General features: G+C 49.4%; 5 protein-coding genes and 1 non-coding gene across 6 annotated transcripts; 2 read left to right on the plus strand and 4 right to left on the minus strand.

Moving 5' to 3' along the window:
* The first annotated feature begins 3,219 nt into the window (after window positions 1–3,219).
* On the plus strand, window positions 3,220–3,291 carry ACHE_t60011S. The gene has a single exon. It is a non-coding gene; the product is annotated as a tRNA-Glu (tRNA).
* Window positions 3,292–4,753: 1,462 nt separating this feature from the next.
* On the minus strand, window positions 4,754–5,602 carry ACHE_60900A (uncharacterized protein; the record flags this gene model as incomplete). The annotated part of the gene is made up of 1 exon (XM_043282125.1): window positions 4,754–5,602. One exon carries the CDS (start codon window positions 5,600–5,602, stop codon window positions 4,754–4,756), a length of 849 nt encoding a protein of 282 aa, XP_043139536.1.
* Window positions 5,603–10,000: 4,398 nt separating this feature from the next.
* Window positions 10,001–12,481, minus strand: ACHE_60901A (fanconi-associated nuclease 1; the record flags this gene model as incomplete). Its single annotated transcript, XM_043282126.1, has 3 exons — window positions 10,001–10,495; window positions 10,551–11,964; window positions 12,021–12,481. 3 exons carry the CDS (start codon window positions 12,479–12,481, stop codon window positions 10,001–10,003), a joined length of 2,370 nt encoding a protein of 789 aa, XP_043139537.1.
* Window positions 12,482–12,856: 375 nt separating this feature from the next.
* Window positions 12,857–13,206, plus strand: SDC1 (DPY30/SDC1 family protein; the record flags this gene model as incomplete). The annotated part of the gene is made up of 2 exons (XM_043282127.1): window positions 12,857–13,050; window positions 13,128–13,206. The coding sequence occupies 2 exons, from the start codon at window positions 12,857–12,859 to the stop codon at window positions 13,204–13,206; spliced, it is 273 nt and encodes a 90-aa protein (XP_043139538.1).
* Window positions 13,207–14,968: 1,762 nt separating this feature from the next.
* ACHE_60903A (RNA recognition motif domain-containing protein) lies at window positions 14,969–16,086 on the minus strand (the record flags this gene model as incomplete). Its single annotated transcript, XM_043282128.1, has 4 exons — window positions 14,969–15,357; window positions 15,422–15,783; window positions 15,857–15,956; window positions 16,047–16,086. 4 exons carry the CDS (start codon window positions 16,084–16,086, stop codon window positions 14,969–14,971), a joined length of 891 nt encoding a protein of 296 aa, XP_043139539.1.
* Window positions 16,087–16,680: 594 nt separating this feature from the next.
* Window positions 16,681–20,240, minus strand: NTO1 (putative PHD finger domain protein; the record flags this gene model as incomplete). Its single annotated transcript, XM_043282129.1, has 2 exons — window positions 16,681–17,749; window positions 17,803–20,240. 2 exons carry the CDS (start codon window positions 20,238–20,240, stop codon window positions 16,681–16,683), a joined length of 3,507 nt encoding a protein of 1,168 aa, XP_043139540.1.
* Between the last annotated feature and the right edge of the window lie 286 nt (window positions 20,241–20,526).

Consider the following 20,526-nt stretch of genomic DNA (forward strand, 5'->3'; position numbering starts at 1 on the left):
TGCTCACATGGATTCTTTCTTCATCCCATCACCCAGCGATAGGGGTTCACCTGATGATGATGATGTCAACCCTGATGATGCAGCACAGCAACTGTCCTCTGAACTTGAAGAAAGCAGCAACCCACCAGCTGCTGCGGGGGGTGAAGTAGATCGGACAGATCAGCCTAGCCAAGGCCAGAACACTGCACCACGAGCTAATGAGATTTCTGCGGATTTCAATCCCAGATCTATCGTCACCGGAAAGCGCAAGAGGAATCCAGTGGTCCGCGATATCTTTGCCATGTGCCAGGGTTTCTCGCTAGGATGGGAGAAAACACCTAAGCCACTGAATTTGATGGATTCATCTTCAGATTCTATTCCAACAATTCGACTCCATCGCAAAGACCTGCCTGACGCTCCGAAGAATTATCGAGAAATGACAAAGAACCCGCTAAGCAAGTGGTTTGTCGATGCTATGGAACTGGAATTGAAGACACTAGAAAGCAAGGGAACCTGGACCAAAGTACAAAGACCAGATGACGCCTATGTGATCCCAACCATATGGGTATATGCATATAAATTTGATGATGAGGGGTTCCTTAAGAAAGTCAAAGCACGATTGTGCGTGCAAGGGAACAAGCAAGTGCTTACACATGCCGAGACTAGGGCTGCTACCCTAGCCGCCCGATGCTTCCGAACCTTGATGGCACTCACTGCCGCATTTGGCCTGGATATGAAGCAGTTTGACGCCATCAATGCCTTTGTTAATAGCCTATTGGACGAGGTGGTTTATGTGGAGATGCCACCTGGTAGATCACAACCTGGCTATGCTTTACGATTGCTCCGAGCTCTATACGGACTCCGTCGATCTCCACGATTATGGCAAAATGAATTGACCCAAACCTTACGCCAGATCGGACTAGAACCAGTCAATGAAGAACCATGCTTGTTTACAGGAAATGGAGTTATTTTATTGGTCTATGTTGACGATCTACTGTTTGTCTACCATCCAGACAAGACTCAGGAAGCAGAGCGGATCGCCTCTGCCTTGCAGGCACGATATGAACTCCGCTATGAAGGAGAAGGCGATGTCTTCTTAGGTGTTAGGATTATCCGCGACCGGGTCAATCAAGTGGTTCATCTAAGCAGCACCGACTATATAAAGAAAATTGTCAGTCGCTTCCATATGGAAGATAAACACGCCTCAACGCCTGCTGTCAAAGTGCTCACAACTTATGATGGCACTGCTTCTCTGAAAGATATACATCATTACCAGCAAAAGATTGGATCAATCAACTATGCTGCAATAGCTACTCGCCCTGATGTTGCAAAGATCGCATCGCATCTGGCTACATTCATGACAAACCCCGGACCAGAGCACTTTGATGCCGCTAATCAAGTCCTAGCCTATCTCAATTACACACAGAAAGTGGGACTCAGATATTCAGCTACTGCAAATAGAGATGCCACTGAGCCATCTGAATGCTTTGTTACCTCAAGCGACGCTGCTTTTGGCGATCATTCAGACCGCCATAGTTCTGAAGGCTATCTAGCTACCCTATATGGGGGCCCGATTGATTGGAGAGCATCCAAGCAAAAAACAATTACCACATCATCCACAGAAGCTGAACTCCTTGCTATTTCAGAAGCCGGCAAGACCCTGCAATGGTGGAAGCGCTTATTCAATGCCATTGGATTCGATCCTGAGCATCAGCTATCTATCAAATGCGACAACATGCAAACCATTCGAATTCTTTGCAAAGATGATCCAGTCATTCAGACAAAGCTACGCCATGTTGATATTCATCAACATTGGCTTCGTCAAGAAACCCAGTCAAAACGCGTCCTCATTGATTGGATTCCGACCACTCGCATGCCTGCTGATGGCCTGACGAAGATCATGACTGGCCAGCGATTCCACAACTTCATTCGATTGCTTGGGCTTACGGAATTCGTCTAAAAACAGACTGGCTTAGCAGCCAGCCTGGGGGGGTGTGTCGGAATATAGAGGTTCCTTACCGAACAATACCAACTGATGCCTGGCTGATGCCTGATTTATGTATCATCTGAACAGGCTGATCATTCATTCTTTTACCCAGTTAGCTGTTCTATTCACTACTAGGGCTCACAAGATCGCTTAATTAGGTCTACTAGATGGATATTCGCCTTATATAGTGTTATAGATAGATCACAGCTAGAGAATCAGAGACCTCAACCATATACGCTTGATACGTACTTTCGACCCTGACTAAGCTGTGATTCCAACAATATTCTCGTGATCAGGTGATCGTAGGTCACCTGACTTCGGCAAGCTCTTTGTGAATAGCTTCAATCGAGAACCATTTATGGTTCGAGGTGCCTTTCGGGCCTAGCCCGTCACACTATGATGTGGGTCAGCTTCATTTCGCAAAATGCCTGATATTGAAATCAAGGTTGGAACCAGGAATTCAGACAGTCCCCGTTTGCTGATCGAGTTCTTCGTGATCGCCACGACGGACGGAGTTATATCCCAAGTGGTGTGCTGGAAGCTACATATGTATGTACGCTTTCCATTGCCCTTTAATTTTATGAGATCTTCCACATGATATCTTGTTGTCCAGTTGTCACCTACCTAGTCTCTTTCTCTTGAAGACTGTGGCTCAAATTCTGCATAATGCAGTTCTATAATCTGCCTTGCTCCTGGCATTGAGTCGGATCTTTCTGGGTGAAAGTTTGAGGGAGTAGAAATTTCAACTAAATATCCAAGCTTACTTGGTGAATCCCACTACCTCAGTTCTGTACACTATCAGCTCAATACAATTCACGTCCACTAGCACCCCAACACTTCCCTCAGCACCTGGGCCAAGCGTGACTCCTAAAAGCATTCTTCCCAATGTGGTTGGAATGGTTTCCAACAGCAAGGAGTTTGTGAATTACGTAACTGTGCCGGATAACTAACTAACTATTAACTAGTTACCCAGCAGGCTGAGTCACAAGATGCCACAGTGGTCACTTCCAACATCAATATTAACAGTTTTGAACTTTGCGCTACTTGCCTACGAAATGTCTCTTGAAAATTTCCTCGATTGGAGTCCAATTTTGGCCAACGTCACTCCATGTGCCCTTCAGCCAGGCTACAGATATTGTCTTGCATCTGTTTGATTGATTAGCTAGCGTATATGAAGCCTATGCGAGTGACTATTGGGGAAGTGTATGGAATTTCCAGCTTTGAAATTTTTTTCTGTAAAATTCTTATCAACGTCCGATATGGTGTAATGGTTAACATCGCCGTCTCTCACACGGCAGCTCGGGGTTCGATTCCCCGTGTCGGAATGACTTTTTTTTTGTTTTTCTTTGGTGTGCCGTCTGATACCTTTTTCTTATTTTTGTGGACTTGGCGAATAATATACCGTTGCACGGGGATTGGTAATAACCAGTTCCACCTGTAAGCCTAATTAGGGCTGGTGAAATGTCCTTTGGGGCTTGTGGTGTTTCACGTGCAGATAACCAGCAACCGGAGGTGAGACAAACAATGCGTTGAGATGGCTGATGCATAAGGATGGCGTTGATTTGGATTTTCCTGCATATACATGAGCATTGAGGACTTTCGTCCTTGTTGAAATACAGCATGTGGTGAGAGACTGGCATGTTGATTTCTTAGCCATACACCATGGACCAACAGCTGTTCACTACGCATAGTCCATCCAGCTTAAGCCTTAACTGTTACAGCAAGTGCGACTTGTTCGAGTATACTTCTGGGTCGATTCTTGTCAGTTCCAGGGATAGGCTTGCCATGATGGCCGTCGGGATGCAGACAACACGTGCATGAAATGAACTTACGCATGGGACGTACAACGTCCATTCTACATGGAAATGGCGCCACGAAATACAGGTGAAAATGGTTCAAGAGACGAACTAAAAGGCAAAAGGTCACAAACTTGAGACAGCAAGACAAACTGGGAAATAACGACTGAAGTCGCCATCTTTACCTGTGCGCGCGTGGAGTGTATTCTGCGATTTACGTTCGAAACGGCACAGTCCCAGCCCCGAAAACACTTGACAATTGTTAGTAAAAGCAATTCTCTACGTAACGGACTCGTCTGGCTTGAGTCTGCCCTATCGACATGGCCTCACTTCCGGTCGTGGTAAATTTTGCCTCTGTTTACTGAGCGCCACTGGTAGAAGCCCAAATCAGGGCTGCACATGTTTTCTGATTCTGTGAACTGGGCGTCGAATCTCTTGAATTCAGGCCCATGAGACGACGCAAAGTGCTATAAGATTTAATGTTACTTATACACGGTATATTAACTTCAATCGGAGAGGTTGACTTTACATGTATGCCGGAGAAGTGTAAGACATGTGTACGTGGTAAAGAGTGATCACTTTCATCGGGTCTAGGACTCTTAGTGCCGATGCCCCTGGTGAGTCTTTGCATTGCCGAATCTTACTTATCTCATATGTCTACCTGGGCAAGTGTGCCTGTTTTCGAGATACTCGAATGGCCTAAAGGAGAATCTATTCTCTTTACAATGTAATACAAATTTAGTGAAGACCACCGAAAGAGAAGTCAAACTACCGAAAGCAAAAAAGAAGGGTTATAGTCGACTATTCCATTTGATATATTCAACGAAAGACACAATGACCAAGACATATAATTCAAGTACAAACAAATAAAAGCAAAGAACAGTCACATATTAAAATCAAGGAGAGCATCCGGTTTGCTCACAAGTCACAAGCCCAATCCAAGTCCTCAAATCCCATCATCCTTACGCCATCAAAATACCGGATTAACCGTTTAGTTGTTAGCGGGCTGAGGCTTGGGGGGAGCCTTGGTGTCCTTAGGAGGAGGGGGGACGTCACCGCGCTTCTCCTTGTCATCATCCTTGGGAGGGGGAGGGATCTTGGTGTCCTTCGGGGCAGGAGGGGCATCACCACGCTTCTCCTTGTCGTCGGTGGGCTTGGGAGGGGGCACCTCGGTGTTCTTCGGGGGAGGGACTTCGTCGCGCTTGTTCTTGTCATCCTCAGGCTTGGGGGGAGCCTTGGTGTCCTTAGGAGGAGGGGGGACGTCACCGCGCTTCTCCTTGTCGTCGGTAGGCTGGGGAGGAGGAGGGATCTTGGTGTCCTTCGGGGGAGGAGCGTCGCCACGCTTCTGCTTGTCGTCCTCAGGCTTGGTAGGAGGGGGCACCTCGGTGTTCTTCGGGGGAGGAGGAGCGTCACCGCGCTTCTGCTTGTCATCGGTAGGCTTAGGAGGAGGAGGGACCTGAGTGTCCTTCGGGGCGGGAGGAGCGTCGCCACGCTTGTTCTTGTCACCATCCTTGGGAGGAGGAGGCACCTGGGTGTCCTTGGGAGGGGGAACGTCTCCACGCTTCTCCTTGTCGTCGGTAGGCTTAGGAGGGGGAGGAAGCTGGGTGTCCTTCGGAGGAGCATCACCACGCTTCTGCTTGTCGTCGGTAGGCTGGGGAGGAGGAGGCACCTGGGTGTCCTTAGGAGGAGGGGGGATGTCGCCACGCTTGTCGTGCGGCACAGGCAGGTCAGTCGGAGCGCCAGGAGCAGGAGCCTGGATGTCGGTAGGGCGGACACCCGGAGGGGCAGCGGACACTAGTCCGGCAACCATCATGGTAGAGAGAATGGCGGAGACCTTCATCTTGATGGATTGAAGACTTCGATTGATTGGATAGAAGAGTGATTGTTCTGAATGCTGTTGAGATTGGATTGATGATGAGAAGGGAGCACTCATGGCAAACCGGGCAGCCCTTTTTATGGCTTCTTGACAGATGAAGCGATCCCAGTGTTGACTCCTATTCTGACACCATCACACTTGCTCATGACGAGGCCGCATGCAACAGACCGGGCAGTCGTCATCAGCGTTTCCAGGCTGGAGGTTGACGACGAACGATCGTCTCAAGACCATTGAAGCGCTAACGGCGATAGCGTTACGACAGCAGTGGAACTCGATCTCTCCAGCCTTCAATTGGAACGTTCGCACCTATCCTCGACAGGGCTGTGCCGTGATTGGGTCAATGTGGAGGGACCTAAGCCTCGCCCTACACGTCGGAGCGTCAATTTCGACGAAGGCCATTGTCTTGCGTAGTCTCTACTTTGTCTCGACTTCTGCCTCCGAGGAGGAAGCGGTATCCACCGACGATCGCGCGAGCATCGCCAATAATAACCTGCGACATTACTCCAGAGTAACTACTCGGCACTTCATTATGCTGGTACTCTGTAAGTCCGTAGTTTAATTGCATCCAAATTTAGCCCTGCGGAGCGCCCACAAAGCTTAACTCCTTGGCATGCCGATCACTTGCTGACACATCGGAAGTCGCGAAACTTCCGTCTCCGAAACGACATCAGAGGCTTCGTAATGCATGATATGTCAAAACCAACTTGCAACAAATCATAGACAAGCCACGATGCGTGACCGACCTGCTATGAGGAAATATTCCAGCTGCCTGCTCCCGATTTGGAGGGCGGCTGCGTCTGCGATTCTGATCTATTGCCCGTGTTCTAGAGTAGTTACTGATCTCTCCTGATCAAAATCGCCATTCATCACGATTGGGCTTAGGCCTGTACGGAATAGAAACTTTTGGGCGGTTGCTTTCTCCGGGGCCATGCAAGCTCTAGACACCGCTGAGGGCCACGTACTGGACATCAGAAAATAGTACTCCATACTTTGAACACTCGATTCTCGTTCGCTATTTACTATCATAACAGCAGACAAACTGGCTCCGCTACGGGATGCCAGGTCGGTATTGACGTTTTGATATGAAGAGACGAATGGATTACCGACCTCGTCATAACCTGCTCAACGAAGAGTCTTCGTACCGCTACACGAGAAATCAATCTACCGAATAAGATCCGAGACTCATAACGCTATCTCTATCTGTGCAGATCCTAATTTTGCAAGTTGTACAGGGCTGCATCCTACAATACTCATTTAGTACTTTGCTGTTCAACCAGGAGGCAAGTTGTGGAAGCGGCACTACGGAGTACAAGGATAAACTTGGCGTTCCAGATCATCAGTGGGACGGCAGACGTGGCCATGGCCCAGCCCAAATGAACGCGAAGGATCTCATACCGCTCCGGTATGGAGTAGTATTGGACAAAATAGCCACTGGCTGGGGAAACTCGTTGGCCGGAAAGGAAAAAGTATGCAAGTGTGGCACTGGTAGCTAACTGGTTTTGACCGTATTCATCTTGAGAACAGGATCAACAGCATCTCTCAATATCTGAAGTTCATTGAATCATCATCAAGTGAATCCAGGCCTGTGGTTGATAGAGTCGGATGGCTTTCGCCAGAACACTCAATTCCCATTCACTTTTCGCTACTCCATGAACTATCAAATGCCTCGTTCTAACCAATAGCTCGCTATGGGTGCCAAGTCGGTATTGGCGTTTTGATATGGAGAGACTAAATAAACTACCGACGTCGTCATCATTAGTGTATACTCTGTACAGTAAAAAGAGAGAAAAAAAAAAAAAACCGCTGGGCCCAGACACTGGCAGTTGAATGCACAGAGTGAATCCGGAGCTCATCACATTGTCTCCATACACGCAGATCTTAATATCGGTGACTTCACAGGGCGGTCTCCTGCAATGCTCATTGAGTACAGAGTACCTTGTTGTTTGACCACAGGATGTGATACTGACGCGGCATCACAAGGATACACTTCCTCCAGATGAAAGGGGAACACCAAATCTGGCAAGTTGCACGGCGCCAAGTCCTGGCAGCAGTATCTCAGACCACAGTCGCCTTCTGTCAATACTTTGTTTCGGATAGTCGCAGGATACATTGAAGACTCGAGAATGCTGCAGAAATGACGTTCCATTGCATGATCAAAACATCCTCGTGTCTTTCCGGCGCTGTTCACTCTTTTTGAAGAGGACTTTGCGAGGCTTATCAAAATGATTCCATTTTACATTGTACTCTTACTATGGGTTTACTTCATGCTCTAGAAGGCCGAAGAGCCTCTCATCTCTATTTGCTGTGGGTTTGCTAGCATGATCCACATAACGTACTCTGTACAGATTGATAATAGTTGGCTAATGTGCCTATTGTCTCTCCTCAAATCATTAAAACAACGCTAGGGCAAATGCCGAAGCATCAACCGGCGATCACACGAGCAGCACCAATAATCTACGATGTCTCCATCAGCCTCTTCGAGAACGCGAAGCCTGGTTTCCTATTCGGGAAATCTAGCCGTACGCAAGCGCAGCATCCAGAGAAGCTTATTTTCTAGGCCATAATTGGTGGAGTGTCAAATTTACACAAGACGGTGCTGCTAGCCCTATAGAGATTACTGAGTACGGATACTTTCTCGTTGGCGAGTTCTGGCTTAATGCCGCTGATGGCCACGTGCTGGATGGATATCGACATCACCGAATAACAGCGTACCTTGAGCACTCGATCCTTCTCTTCTATTTGCTATCTATGGCAGCAAACAAATGGGCTCCACTATGTGGTGCCAAGTGGGTATTCGATAAGGGGATGAGTTATTTTGAAGCGGCACCACAAGGATACATAGAACACTTGGCATTCTGGAGGAAAGGAGAAGCCTAGACTACTTGTAAGTAGTTTGCACGAGTACAGCCAAGCCCCGCTAGTCTCAAGCCTGGCCAGATTCAGCTTCTGTCGATACTTTGCCTTGGTGTTGACATTCAGGAATGAGGCTGAAAATGTCATGAGAATTGCATTCCATGATTGATACTCTCTTCGATTTTTCTTTTGCTTTCTCGGGAAGTAGCTACGTTCTTCATTCATGACAACTTTGGCAGAATCATTAAAGCCATTACTGAACGCTCACATCGTTGTCAAGGTATGAATTGCTTCCATTACAAACATTCATAGTCCATGAAAGAATACTGATAGTCATCAGGAATCCCAGATTGCTCACGTCCGTCTAAATACCGCAAAACCCTAACCACCATCCTCAAGAGCTCCCTACGATTGCGACAGTCAAAGATATCAAACTTCCTTGAGCGATACAAGGGCAAATCTTCATCAATACCTCGTCCTTCAAACAGACTAGCCATATACCTCTTCGACGCCTTGAATCGACTGACGTGAAAACGAGCCCCTTCTGAACAAACTACAAACCCATGATAGTATTCAAGTCGCGGATTGCGGGAGTAGGCTATGACTGCTAATAACAGGGCTTTGGGAGCTTTGGACCAGGCTAGTTTGGAGTAATCGGGTTCCTGCAACGACCTGGCGTGGTGCGGTTAGTAGAGGTCTTGTGTGTTTATGTGCGCTACATATTGATAGGATGATAAGTGGGATACTTGATTGGCGCTGCTCATTGAATCCTGCTATCATCTGGTATGGGATTTTCGCTTGGATATTAAGCTGTGGAATCTTGAAACGTGGAGGATCGGTCAACTCGGTGCTTTTTCCCGTCAGCCAATGGCTCAAAAGCAAGAAAGCCAAAACTAATCAAATGAACCAGCAAGTGTTGGCCAAATTTCGTCTCTCAGGTGAGTTCCGCCACGAAGCTGTTAAGTATAGATTTGGAGTGGCCAGGTCTACTTCTCTGCTTCAATAGCAGCATGTCATGAGACATTCTGTTGAATGGATTTCCCCGATGGTCTAGCAAATCAAGCGCGTTTGGCACGCAAACAAGCCCAGTCACTCTCTCGAATTCTGCAAGTCACTTTCAATACTTACTCGAGCGAGTCATTGTAGGTTAGCTGACTTTCGTCTCCGTCCGCTGGTACGTGCTCAGAGTTCAGTAGCTGTTCTGCAGTTATGTCGTTTGTTGCTTTGATTCTAGTAATGTCCAGGTGTGCGGTTGTCCATTGACGTTGGGGGTACCCGTATCTGTCGCCTCAGTGTTCATTGTGAATTCGTGATGACTAGCAAGGAGGATTTTCGGAACGAGGTTTTGGAAGTCGCTGATTCACGGAACACTGGAGCCTGAACTCCATGCTCAAGATACGTGGGGAAAATATTCACTGGTCATCAATTCTACAAGAGTGATTCTTCCTCTTCTCATCAAGTGCCGCAATATACTCAAAAGATAGATCCCTCAACATGCCATACTGAACACTATCTAGCAACACAATTACAAAGCTCAACCCTAACTCCCGCCCCAACAAGCACATGAATCCACAGCCTCTGCGTATCACTCAACCGATCATTCTCCGACTTGACCTCCACAAACATAACCTCCCTCCTCTCCGCGCTCCAAAGTATCAAATCCGGAATTCCCCCACCCCTCTGCTGATACTCCTGCGCCAGAACCTTACAGATCGTCGCCAACGCCTCGCCACGAAAACACTGCGCGATTTCAACCAGGTCTTCCAGCGGGAAGGACCAGTTTATGCCGACGGCACAGGGTTGGCGCGGGGAGTGGGTGGTGTAGACCGTGCGGATGAGTTTTTCGGCGGCGCCGTTTGTTATTTCGACGAGGCGGTAGTTTATTTCGGAGGCGCGGGAGAGGTAGAAGGTGTCTGTGTGGAGGTCGAGGGGGCTGGTTTGAAAAGGGGTTTGAAAAACATTGGGGATGTAGGTGAAGAGAATGTCGTAGAATAAGAGGCCGAACTACGGAGTATATTGTTAGTGGATGGGTAGGTTGAGGGGTGGCGTATCTGCTTACCAATGTTCGAACGATACCGCCCTCTGAATGGTAACCTTTCCATCCATGGTCCATGTACCAGTTCAGACATACCTGCTCAACTCTGCATTCGCTGCCCTCCTTCTCGTCTACCCAGATTGTTGGACGACCTCGTTTAGACCCATTATCGCGAGGCGTATCCTCCTGCTCGATACGTATGCCATCAACGGTCCGTTCTGCAGGTTTAGCCAAGACGGCGTATCCAAAATCATGTTGCTCTCGTTTGGGCACTTTCAAAGCTTTCTCGAGTTTCATAACCCGCTTTTGTAAGTCGTAGTGGTATATTAGATGACTACTCGAATCCTCCAGGCCTTCCTCGCAGGTCCGAAGCGCAATCCTCTTCCAGTGCTTTCGCTGATTCTCTTCACTGCGACCATCGAATGGACTAAGGTTCCACATGTAATGTTCTTCCAAAAGCGCCTTTCGCTGATACCATCCTCCACGACGCGCAGCGTGGAATAGGCGTTGATCAAGTAGTTCGGTGAGGATTTCGTGTTCTTGCTTATGCTCCTTGAAGCGCCCCAAGGGATGTAGGCCCTTATGAATGATCCTGGTATAAACCCAAGCCGGCGAGAAGCGACGTAGATAAGCTCCTTCTCCGCACTCGTACAAAGTAGCTTCTTTCTGTTGTTCTTGAGCTAATAATTCTTTCCATCGAGGATAGACCTTGCCGCAAAGATATTTGACCCGTTGCAAGTCCGGGGGTCCATTAAATTGCAGGATATTGTCGATTTCGAACTGTGTTCGCAATGCTGACTCAAACTCCAGAAGAGTCGACCTAGACGGGAAAATCGAATTAGAGCGACACACGATATAACTCGGGAAACTCTTCCGCGAAGTCTTCGCAAGAATAATAGTCGTAAGAGATTTCTCCGTCCACTCCGTAGACCTATAGAACACCAAATGTACTCGTTCAAACAAGACCCTCGGGCCAGCGCTAAGCTTGATACAGTCGCCAGTGTAATCGAGGATTTTCTCGACATAGTGGCTATCCCGATACACAGACGGACTTCGGGCACCCGTTTTACCAGGATTCCAATCAAGTCCCGTCTGCGTCTGGGTTGACTGTCGAAATGCCATCAATAACTCTTTCTTGCTCTTCCCTTGGACCTTCACGTCAGTTGCAAAGCTTTTCAGCTCGTCCAGTAATAGTAGCGAAGACGCTTCTTCCAGCGTCGTTATTGATTCGCTACTATCGGCGAACGTGAATTCGCCATTGAGTTCCGAATTAGACTCAACATCCGCCGGATTCGCATTCTCGGCCTCAGACAGCACAGGAAGGCCGCGGCCGCGCTGGAGCTCAGCCACCGAAGCATCCAAATCCCCAATATCCGGATAACCAAGCTGGTTAATACGATGCCACGCGGAAGTTTTCCGGAGAAAAAGCCGTACGTATCTAGTAAACCAATCAACAAACAAGACCAAGAGCGGCACTGATTAGGCCCAACCCACAAATACTGCGCCTCATACGACAACTCCTTCCATTGCCGGAATACCTCCATTTCAACGTCATTGAATAAATGGGCCTCCTCAGTTAACACTGTTTCTAGTGCTAGATTGAAGGCATCCACGTATATAGAGCTTTTGCCTTTCTGCCAGGTGCTGTTTTGCATTCGTTGGCGCAGGTCTGGTTCATCTTGCACAGCATGCGAGGTTCCATATTCGTCTATTGTCTGGTTGTCTGTTTCAATGGCTGGGAGTGAAGATTCTAGTTCCGTTTGGCTATTTGGAGGTTGATTCTCGTCGGCGGGAATATCACCGTCTAGAGGTATCGCTGGTGAATCAGTCTCTAACGATGCGCGATCTATAGAACTCTTTTCGCGTAGTACATTGTCCTCTTTCTGGTCATCACCGGAAACCTTCCTGCGTTTCACGGAAGACCCCTGCTTCCCCCAGTAGTCCAGCAGGGACATACTGCCACCGAAATATATATGAACACGCCGAGATATATATCGACAGACATCGGTTGGCAGAATGGGGAGGAAGCAGTCAGGTAAACTCCAATCAGCTCATGAGAATAAGTAAACAAGGAACTCTATATACAAAACAAACGGCCAGAAAGAAAACTGATGGGATAAAACTCAAAAGAACCAGACCAGAACCAGAACGCCACACCGGCGCTACAACGCGATATCACGTGTGTTTGCCCGGTTTGCACATAGTACCATACCGCCCGTCCTTCCGCCCGCGCAAACGATGCGGTTTCAATATCCAAGCTCCAACGCTTCTAACGTCATTCACTTGAATCCGACTCACGAACCCCACTCGATCCAATTAATCCTCACAAAATGGCAAACGAAAGTCCTCTCGCAGGCACGCCCGTCGCCAACGACTCCCTTACCACCCCCCAAACCCAAACCCAAGCAGCGCAAGCGCAATCCCAGACACCAGGACGCCCCGGCGGCGCCCCCGCGCGCGTGTACATGAACGAGAAGATCGTGCCGTATCTACTGGAGGGGATGAAGGGGGTTGCTAAGGAACAGTACGTTTCCCCACCTTTTCTCCCTGGGGATTTAGTCGGGGGAAGAAAGAAGGAGAGAAGGCTAATATACGATATAGACCAGCGAATCCGCTGCGCGTGCTTGGGGAGTTTCTTATTCAGAAGAGTGCCGAGGTTGAGGGGAAGTCGCCTGAGTAGAAGAATCGCTCAACAGGACAGGTTGATTAATTGAATGATGGACAATATTCTGAAAGGGGCCACTACGAACCGATATCGGGATGCTTCTACTTCAATGAGCTGGCGCTGGTGGATATCCACGACAGTACTTTAGGGAGATGGGCTGCAGTGAAGATCTCGTCTGTGGCTGTATGGAAGCGACCGAATCCGTGACGCTCAGTCGGGTGGGCTTATTCTTATTCGCTGAACTGTCAAGACTGGGCTGTCGGGCTTCCAGGTGTCAGTGGATCATTGGCCGTACCTTGGCGTGAATAGTGGTCTGGAAGCATTCGAGCACGATTAAGCTCGGGATTAATTGATCTGATGCTTTATGTGGCGCTGCATCATTGCTTCGTTGGTTGTATACTTTGAACATACAAGTATTTGGCCGTTCAGGCATTCAAGTACAGAATATATACATTAGGAACATGAGAAGTCCTACAAATCTCCACGCTTCATTTACTCAACGGTCGTCCATACTTATATAAAAGTTTCGTAGAAAATCTTCACTTAGATGGAGTCTGAACTTTGAGCAAATCACGATCATCAAGACAGGGATCCCTGCATACAGACGCAAGGAGGACCCTTCAACAGCGCCAGCCAGATCATCACTGATGCACCTAGGATAGCAGCACAGCAGGCAAGCGTTGCTTTGTCAATGCACCAATTATTGTTTCACAATGCAGACAGTTGTCATCTCTAGATGGCCAATATACCAGCCTTGGCTTGGTGCAAGTAACCGCCCTGCTGTCAACGCTGTTATAACATATATACTGCGAAGATGAACTCAAGCCTATCGGGTATAACCATTCAGAAACCAATGTAACACGAATAGCTCGCTTGCTCCCTGCCTAAAATGAGAAATCAAGATCTTCGTGACACAGATCAGCTCCCATTTTGAAAATATAGAAACCTTACCTTCCAGGCATGCTGTCAATAATAAGCAATTAGCCGTGGAGAAGTCTCGGGTTTCCTCTGCGGCGACCCGAGAATTACAGAATCCCCCATTCGCGGCGATTCTAGGGGCCGGTGTTTGGCGATACTACAGGGATAAAACACGCCACGGCTATGGCGGAAACTGGCGTGGAATGGCCGGATTTCTTTTTTTTTTTCTTCCTGTTTGGTTTCTCACAGTGCGCCGTGAGACAATTGGGCGGAGGGGCATGGGCCAAAATAAAGAAACTTTTGTTTTGTTTTATGTGTTTTCTGGTCGAATACAATCGGGTCGTTACGTAAAGGGTGTTTGTGAATAAGACGCAATAAGGCGAAGAGCTGACTAGCGAAAACATCCCGAAGAGTTGAAATGTAGCAGTGCTGACCCATGAGATAATCCGAGAATTACAACGTAAATGTAGATCTGTTCCTCGTCCTTGCCGCCATGATTGTCTGGAGAGTACCGAGAATAAAAATCTTGAAAACAATATCCAGTGATCGAAGCGCGGCGACACGGATTGTTTTTTTTTCTTGTGTGGACAGTTGAGAAGTTTGCCGCAAGATTGAATGGCGTTTCGATTCCACCGAGACGACAAGGGGATGCGAAAGACGACTTTTTTGTGCGTGACATAGAAGAACAGAAACAACGACGGCCCACCGTTGGCGTCGAAATCAGATAATAGAAACACAAGCAGGGGAAGGGGCGAGAGAAAACAGAAGGAAAGGGTAAAAAGTACACAACAATTAAAAGCGAGAAAAATTAGGTGCCTTCGACCGACTTCGACATTTGATCATTCCGACATGGCTTCACTTACCTGCTAGCGTACCGGTCATCGGCATAGGAGCGGCTAGCATATGCGTCACGCGGAGGGGCACCACCCTGGCTGTAGCTGGGAGGGTTAGCATCACGGTCGTAGTAACCGCCGCCGCCGCCACGACGGTCATCACCACGGCGGTCTTCGCGGCTGTACCGGTCCTCGCGGCCGCCGCCAGAAGCGTAGCGGTCGATGCCACGGTAACCATAGTCATCGCGGTAATCACGGCGGTAGTCACGGTAGTCACGGCCACCATAGTCGCGGCTACGGTCACTGTACGAGTCATAGCGACCGTAGCGGTAGTCATCACGGCGCCAGCTAGCGCCCCAAGGACCACGGCGGTCATCATAGCGATCGCCACGGGGGCCACCACGACCACGGGCACCTAGCACAATTGTTAGTGCATAGTGTATTTGAAGGAGACTTATGGGATTCCAAACCAGGCTCACCTCGTTTAGGAGGACCAAAGTATTTGCCAGGAGTAGGTGTGCGAGGACGGCTGCGACGAGCCTTCTCGATGCTCAGAGTGCGGCCTTCGATGACTTCACCCTGCAGACCTTCCTTGGCAGCATCCGCCTGCTCACCGGTGACCATCTTCACGAAGCCAAAGCCACGCGACTCCTTGGAGTGAGGGTCAACCATGATGGAGCAGTTCTCGACGTCACCGTACTTCTCGAACAGGCGCGACAAATCCGACTCGGACAAACGAGGGTGAATGCCAGTGACAAAAAGGTTGGAACCGGTATTCTGGGCACCCTCTTCGTCATCGTCGAGCATCTTACGGGGGTCGACAGGGCCTCTCTCGTATCCACTTGGTCTCTTGTGTCAGCTTTTCGAGAACAGGCCATTTTGATTTTGGGTGTGAAACAGAGGCGATGGCATACCGGTCATCAATGCGGCCGTTGGGGGAGCGGCTCCGGGCACGGTCATCTCTGATCTCATCGCGAGGAGATGCGCTGCGGTGACGGTCGAAACGAGGCTCGTCTGAAGGGCAAAAAAGAATCAGGTGTCAGTCTTGCTGTTATCCGAGGCGGAAAGGTCCAGTTGGCCGGTCAAGTAAGTCTTCAAGCATACCATCGTAGCGACCGTTCTCCTGCTCGTATTCCGAGGCCATTATGAAGAGTTGAAGAGTTGAAGTGGAAAGAGCCGTAAAATAAAAGAGACGTCACTTGAGGATGAGAAGAGCGCGTGTCGCACGTCCAGAACAAGGCAAACAGAAAAATTCCACCGACGACAAGAGAGCTGGTAACTCAGCTAAACTCAGTCACAGTCGAACAGGAAGAGGGTATTAAACAAGAGAGAAAATGAGAATAAGGAAATGAGAGGATGGGAGAGGAGGATGGAGGAAGGAGGAATGAAGGGGGAAGGCAGAAGAGAAGTCGAGCATAATAATTCCAGACCACGCGCGGCTCTGCGGTGGATGCGCCAAGACCCCAGCAACCAACATTCCATTTTCGGAATCGCAGTGCATATACTATACTACATACAAGCACAGAGTACGAAGTACATTAATAGTGAATGTGAATAAAGCCCGAATCATGGATTTCCAGGTTCAATTACACCTATCGCTAGTCGCGTATAGAAGGGAAACAAAGTAAAAAGAAAAAAGAACGCCATCTTTCCCAGTATCCTGGCCCTCTCGAATACAGACAAAACAATCCATAAAACAATCAAAGCACCTTAACTCCCGACCCATTATCTAAAACCACTAATTCTTAGATGTCCGTAACCGCCTCCGGGTTTGATGGACCTTGACAGGTTCTTCACCAGACCCATCTGCATCCTCGGCTGCACCAGAGCTCTTCTGCGTCTTTCCCTCGAGACCATCGTCCACCAAATCCATCAATTCATCCTCGTCCAGTTCACTGAGCTCCTCGCTCATTCCACGCATGACGTCTCGGCCTGTCCAGCGCTCTTCGTAGATCGTAGTACCCAGTGGATCGAAAGGTTCCATGTACCATTGGATTCCACCTTGCGCCAAGGGATGTTGTTGGTCTTCTTGCGAGCTTAGTGGAGGCGTAGGAGGCCCTTCCTGTGGTTCAGGCGCTTTCTTTGTGAACTGTGAACTGGCATTGGCATGCTGTTTGACGTCTCCATTGACAGGTGCTCGGACCTCATCATTCTGTGGAATGTTCGTGGTTCCCATCCCAGGTTCAGGCTCCTTAGCTGCATTTGTCGCAGATGTATCCTGGGCTTGAGATGCGGTGGATTCAGGTGGCTGTGCTGCATCTGCATCGGCCATAGCATGGTCACCATCGGTATCAGGTAATGCAGAGGCCTGCGGTTCTTCCTGAGGTTCTTCCTTCGCAGGCTCATCGCCGCCCTCAATCTCCTGCACCGCGCCATTAGGACCCTCGAGTTCACCAACAGCTTCCGTGCCAACGGTGCCAGCCAATTCCGTCAAATCAGCAAGAGAATTCCTCCGTGACCGGACACTATCCTCAAAAATCTGATCCAACTCCTTCAGTTCCTGCTCAAACGGTTTGCGATTCAACTCGCTCTCCTTCTTAATCGCATCCTCCAAGGCAGGCTGGATCGCTTTAATAATTCGCTTAGCCAACTTTCTCTTCTCACGCTGCTCTAAGCTAAGCTCAGGCGCCCGGCCACTAATTTGCATCTGAAGCTCAGCGGTGTCTCCGGCAGGCTGGACGCCGATCTCTGAGGTAAAGACGCTGGCAAGTTCGGCTGAAAAGATGGAAATGGAGGTATACGAGCGGTCTTCCAACTTTCTGCGGATGGATAATAGTCCCTGTCGGAAAATTCCCTTGCCATCAAGACTGTCGCAGAGTTAGCGGGGTTCATTCAATAACGAAAATAGGTCAAAACTCACGTCACAGCCTTGTCAAAGATAGGCCAAAGCAACGGGAAAATAGGAAAGTAAACAGTATCCACTACGTGACGAAGGGTCTCTGCATCCTTCAACTTCTCTCGTTCCCGCTTCTTCACCTCGTCGCATAGAATGCGCAACCGGTCTAGATCGTGCGAAAGCCGCTCACCGAACTCGATGCGCCGCTGTAACCGCTTGCCACCACCAACCCCCATAGCCATATAGTCCCTGCGCGTCATTTCCATCGAAGAGAAGGTTTCCAGCGATAACTGCAGACGCTTCAGAAGCGCTGCGCCTCTTCTTGCTTCCCGCTTGAGTGTCCAGTATTTGCACGCATCCTCGCCGTATTGTTTTCTTTGCCGAACACCAAATCGCTGAAGGGAGGCCACAACGGAGTTGAGGACAACCTGCGGTATGACCGGAGCTCCAGATGGTAGTTTCCAGACAGTCCTTGGAACGGTGGGACGCTTGCGTTTGTTGCCACCAACAGTAAGAGTTAGTCGCGGCCCGCTTCTCTGTCCGTCGTCATGCATGTGATCGCAGTTAGTGGGATGTGTCGGTTCCAACGAAAGAGCAGCGGCCTGGCTATCACCCCATCGTCGACCTTGCATAGTTTCCCGATAGTACTCCATGGCCTCCGCGGTGGCAACGTCGGTGCCATGTTCTCTTCGCCATTCAGGAGGAACATGCTTGTCACAAAAGGCTTTGAGGAGATGAGAATCCATAAGTCCCGGAGTTCCATTGCCAGCCTTCATCTTCAGGTAGAGCTGAGCCCTGCGTGCACATGTAACATGGAACGCAACAAAACAGTGTTTGTTGCTGCATTGGATAGACGCACCCATTCTCTGCCGACAAATGTAGCAATGGAGCTTCCAACGACTTCTGGGGACCTTTTCAATGTCTGTAATAGGCTCCATCAAGGACGGGTTGCCGATGGACACCTCTGGAATCCAGATGGCGCAAAGAAGATGAGACCATTTCGACGTCGTGGTTTGTTTGAAAGCACCCTCGGTGTTGGGACAGAAAATGCAGTTGACTGATCCTCTTCCAACCAGTTGACACTTGCGGCATAACCATTGGCCTTCTGGGATGAAAGGCACACCATAACACTCCTGGTGCACAGCCAAATCGCATCCGTCACAGAACACAATGGCATTAGAATTCTCACAATCGCCATCATCACAAATAGCGCATTTGCTGTCCTGTTCTTCTCCCGACCCGGTAGTTTCTCCATTAACAGCGGCTGCTGAGCTAGAACGAGGGCGATGCGTCTGGGGTGGCTTGGGATTAGGCTTCGGTATCCGTTTCTCAAGCGCATGCCATTCCTTTTCGATTTTTGTCATGGTAATTTCGAAAACTGCCGGTTTGATAGGTTCCAGTTGGTCCAGCCTCCGTTTCGCGTTGTACTCTTCCAGCCATTTTTCGTCTTGTTCATCCATATCGTACTCCACTCTGCCAACCGCTGCATTGACTTCACCCTCAACTCCAGTCGGGTTTATCACATCCAGATCATCCTCCTGCGCCGCCTCGCTCATTCGAATCAACTGGCGATCGTGTCGTAAGAAGATATCGCTCTCTTGGTATCCCACATTAGCCATTGTACGGTCGACATAATTGGCTTGACCGACGCCCGGTAGATCGTAAAAAACAAACGGATCCCGTATCCGAAAGGACGGCTTCGGTAGAGTCAACCTCTCGCGGGGATTGGGACCTGGAGGCGGCACTACTTTAGGCTCATTCGGGTTACCCAGGCCATGAAGCATAGCATCAGGGCGGCGCGGGGGACGTCCAGGGCGTCTCTTGGGTGGTGTAGGAGAGGGAATATCGGCGTTCGCACGGAGATGATCGGGGATGGGAATCTGTTCGCCATTCGCGGTAGGGGCATGCGGAGTCGCGGCTGAAGGACGTGGGCCATCTACTTCATCCGCACTGAAAACTGCAATTCTCGCGTCAATATCCAACTCCGGATGGAACTCTTCCCAACCGCGCTCCTCACGCGGTTTGTAGCCATCTCCCTGTTGTAACGCAAGCGCAGCCGATGTCGACGAGCCAAAACGACCGCGATTTTGAGTTTTATCCCGTCTTAATCGCGCAGAAGGAGGTGTTGTCGGTACAGGGGCGGAAGAAGGCGGCGGAAGGTGCTGGACAGGTTGCAGTTCGGATTCACGCGGTGTTTCTCGTGCAGTTCGACTGCGCGAGACTGAAGAGGTGCGTCTCACTGGTGTTGGTTTCGCGGGTTTCGCGGGTTTCGTGGGCTTCGCAGCTTTGGCAGATTGTACCTCCTTCACTTCGTATTCGATGAACCTTCCTCCCCCCCCAGGACCTCCTGGAACATACTTTCGTTTCTTGAGCGGAGGCCCTTCGCTGGGTTCCTGCTTAGGGGGGTTCCTGGGCGGTCGTCCGGGGCCGGGGTGTCGTTTCACTGAAAGCAGAGGTGCCATTTTCAGGGTGTCTAATAGGATATAGGTAAGGAGAAAAAGTAGGACTCAGTTTCTGGGGGCGTTGAGCTCGTCGCTCAGCTTCTTTGAAATCAAGCCGCGCCGGTCCTTAGCAGGCAAACACAGACCACAACAGCCAACTTAACAGGTCATAGCCTTCTCTCCATCAAAATGACTATCCAAACGAGCGTAAAGAAGCCGACAGGATAGAAGAAGACGACACGGGCGAGATAAAGTGAACACAGAAGCGCAGGATTCCAGCTGAGCGAACGCGAAGGCAAAGGAGAGC

This window comes from Aspergillus chevalieri, chromosome 6 (assembly GCF_016861735.1).
Source record: "Aspergillus chevalieri M1 DNA, chromosome 6, nearly complete sequence".
In the NCBI taxonomy this organism is placed as follows: domain Eukaryota; kingdom Fungi; phylum Ascomycota; class Eurotiomycetes; order Eurotiales; family Aspergillaceae; genus Aspergillus; species Aspergillus chevalieri.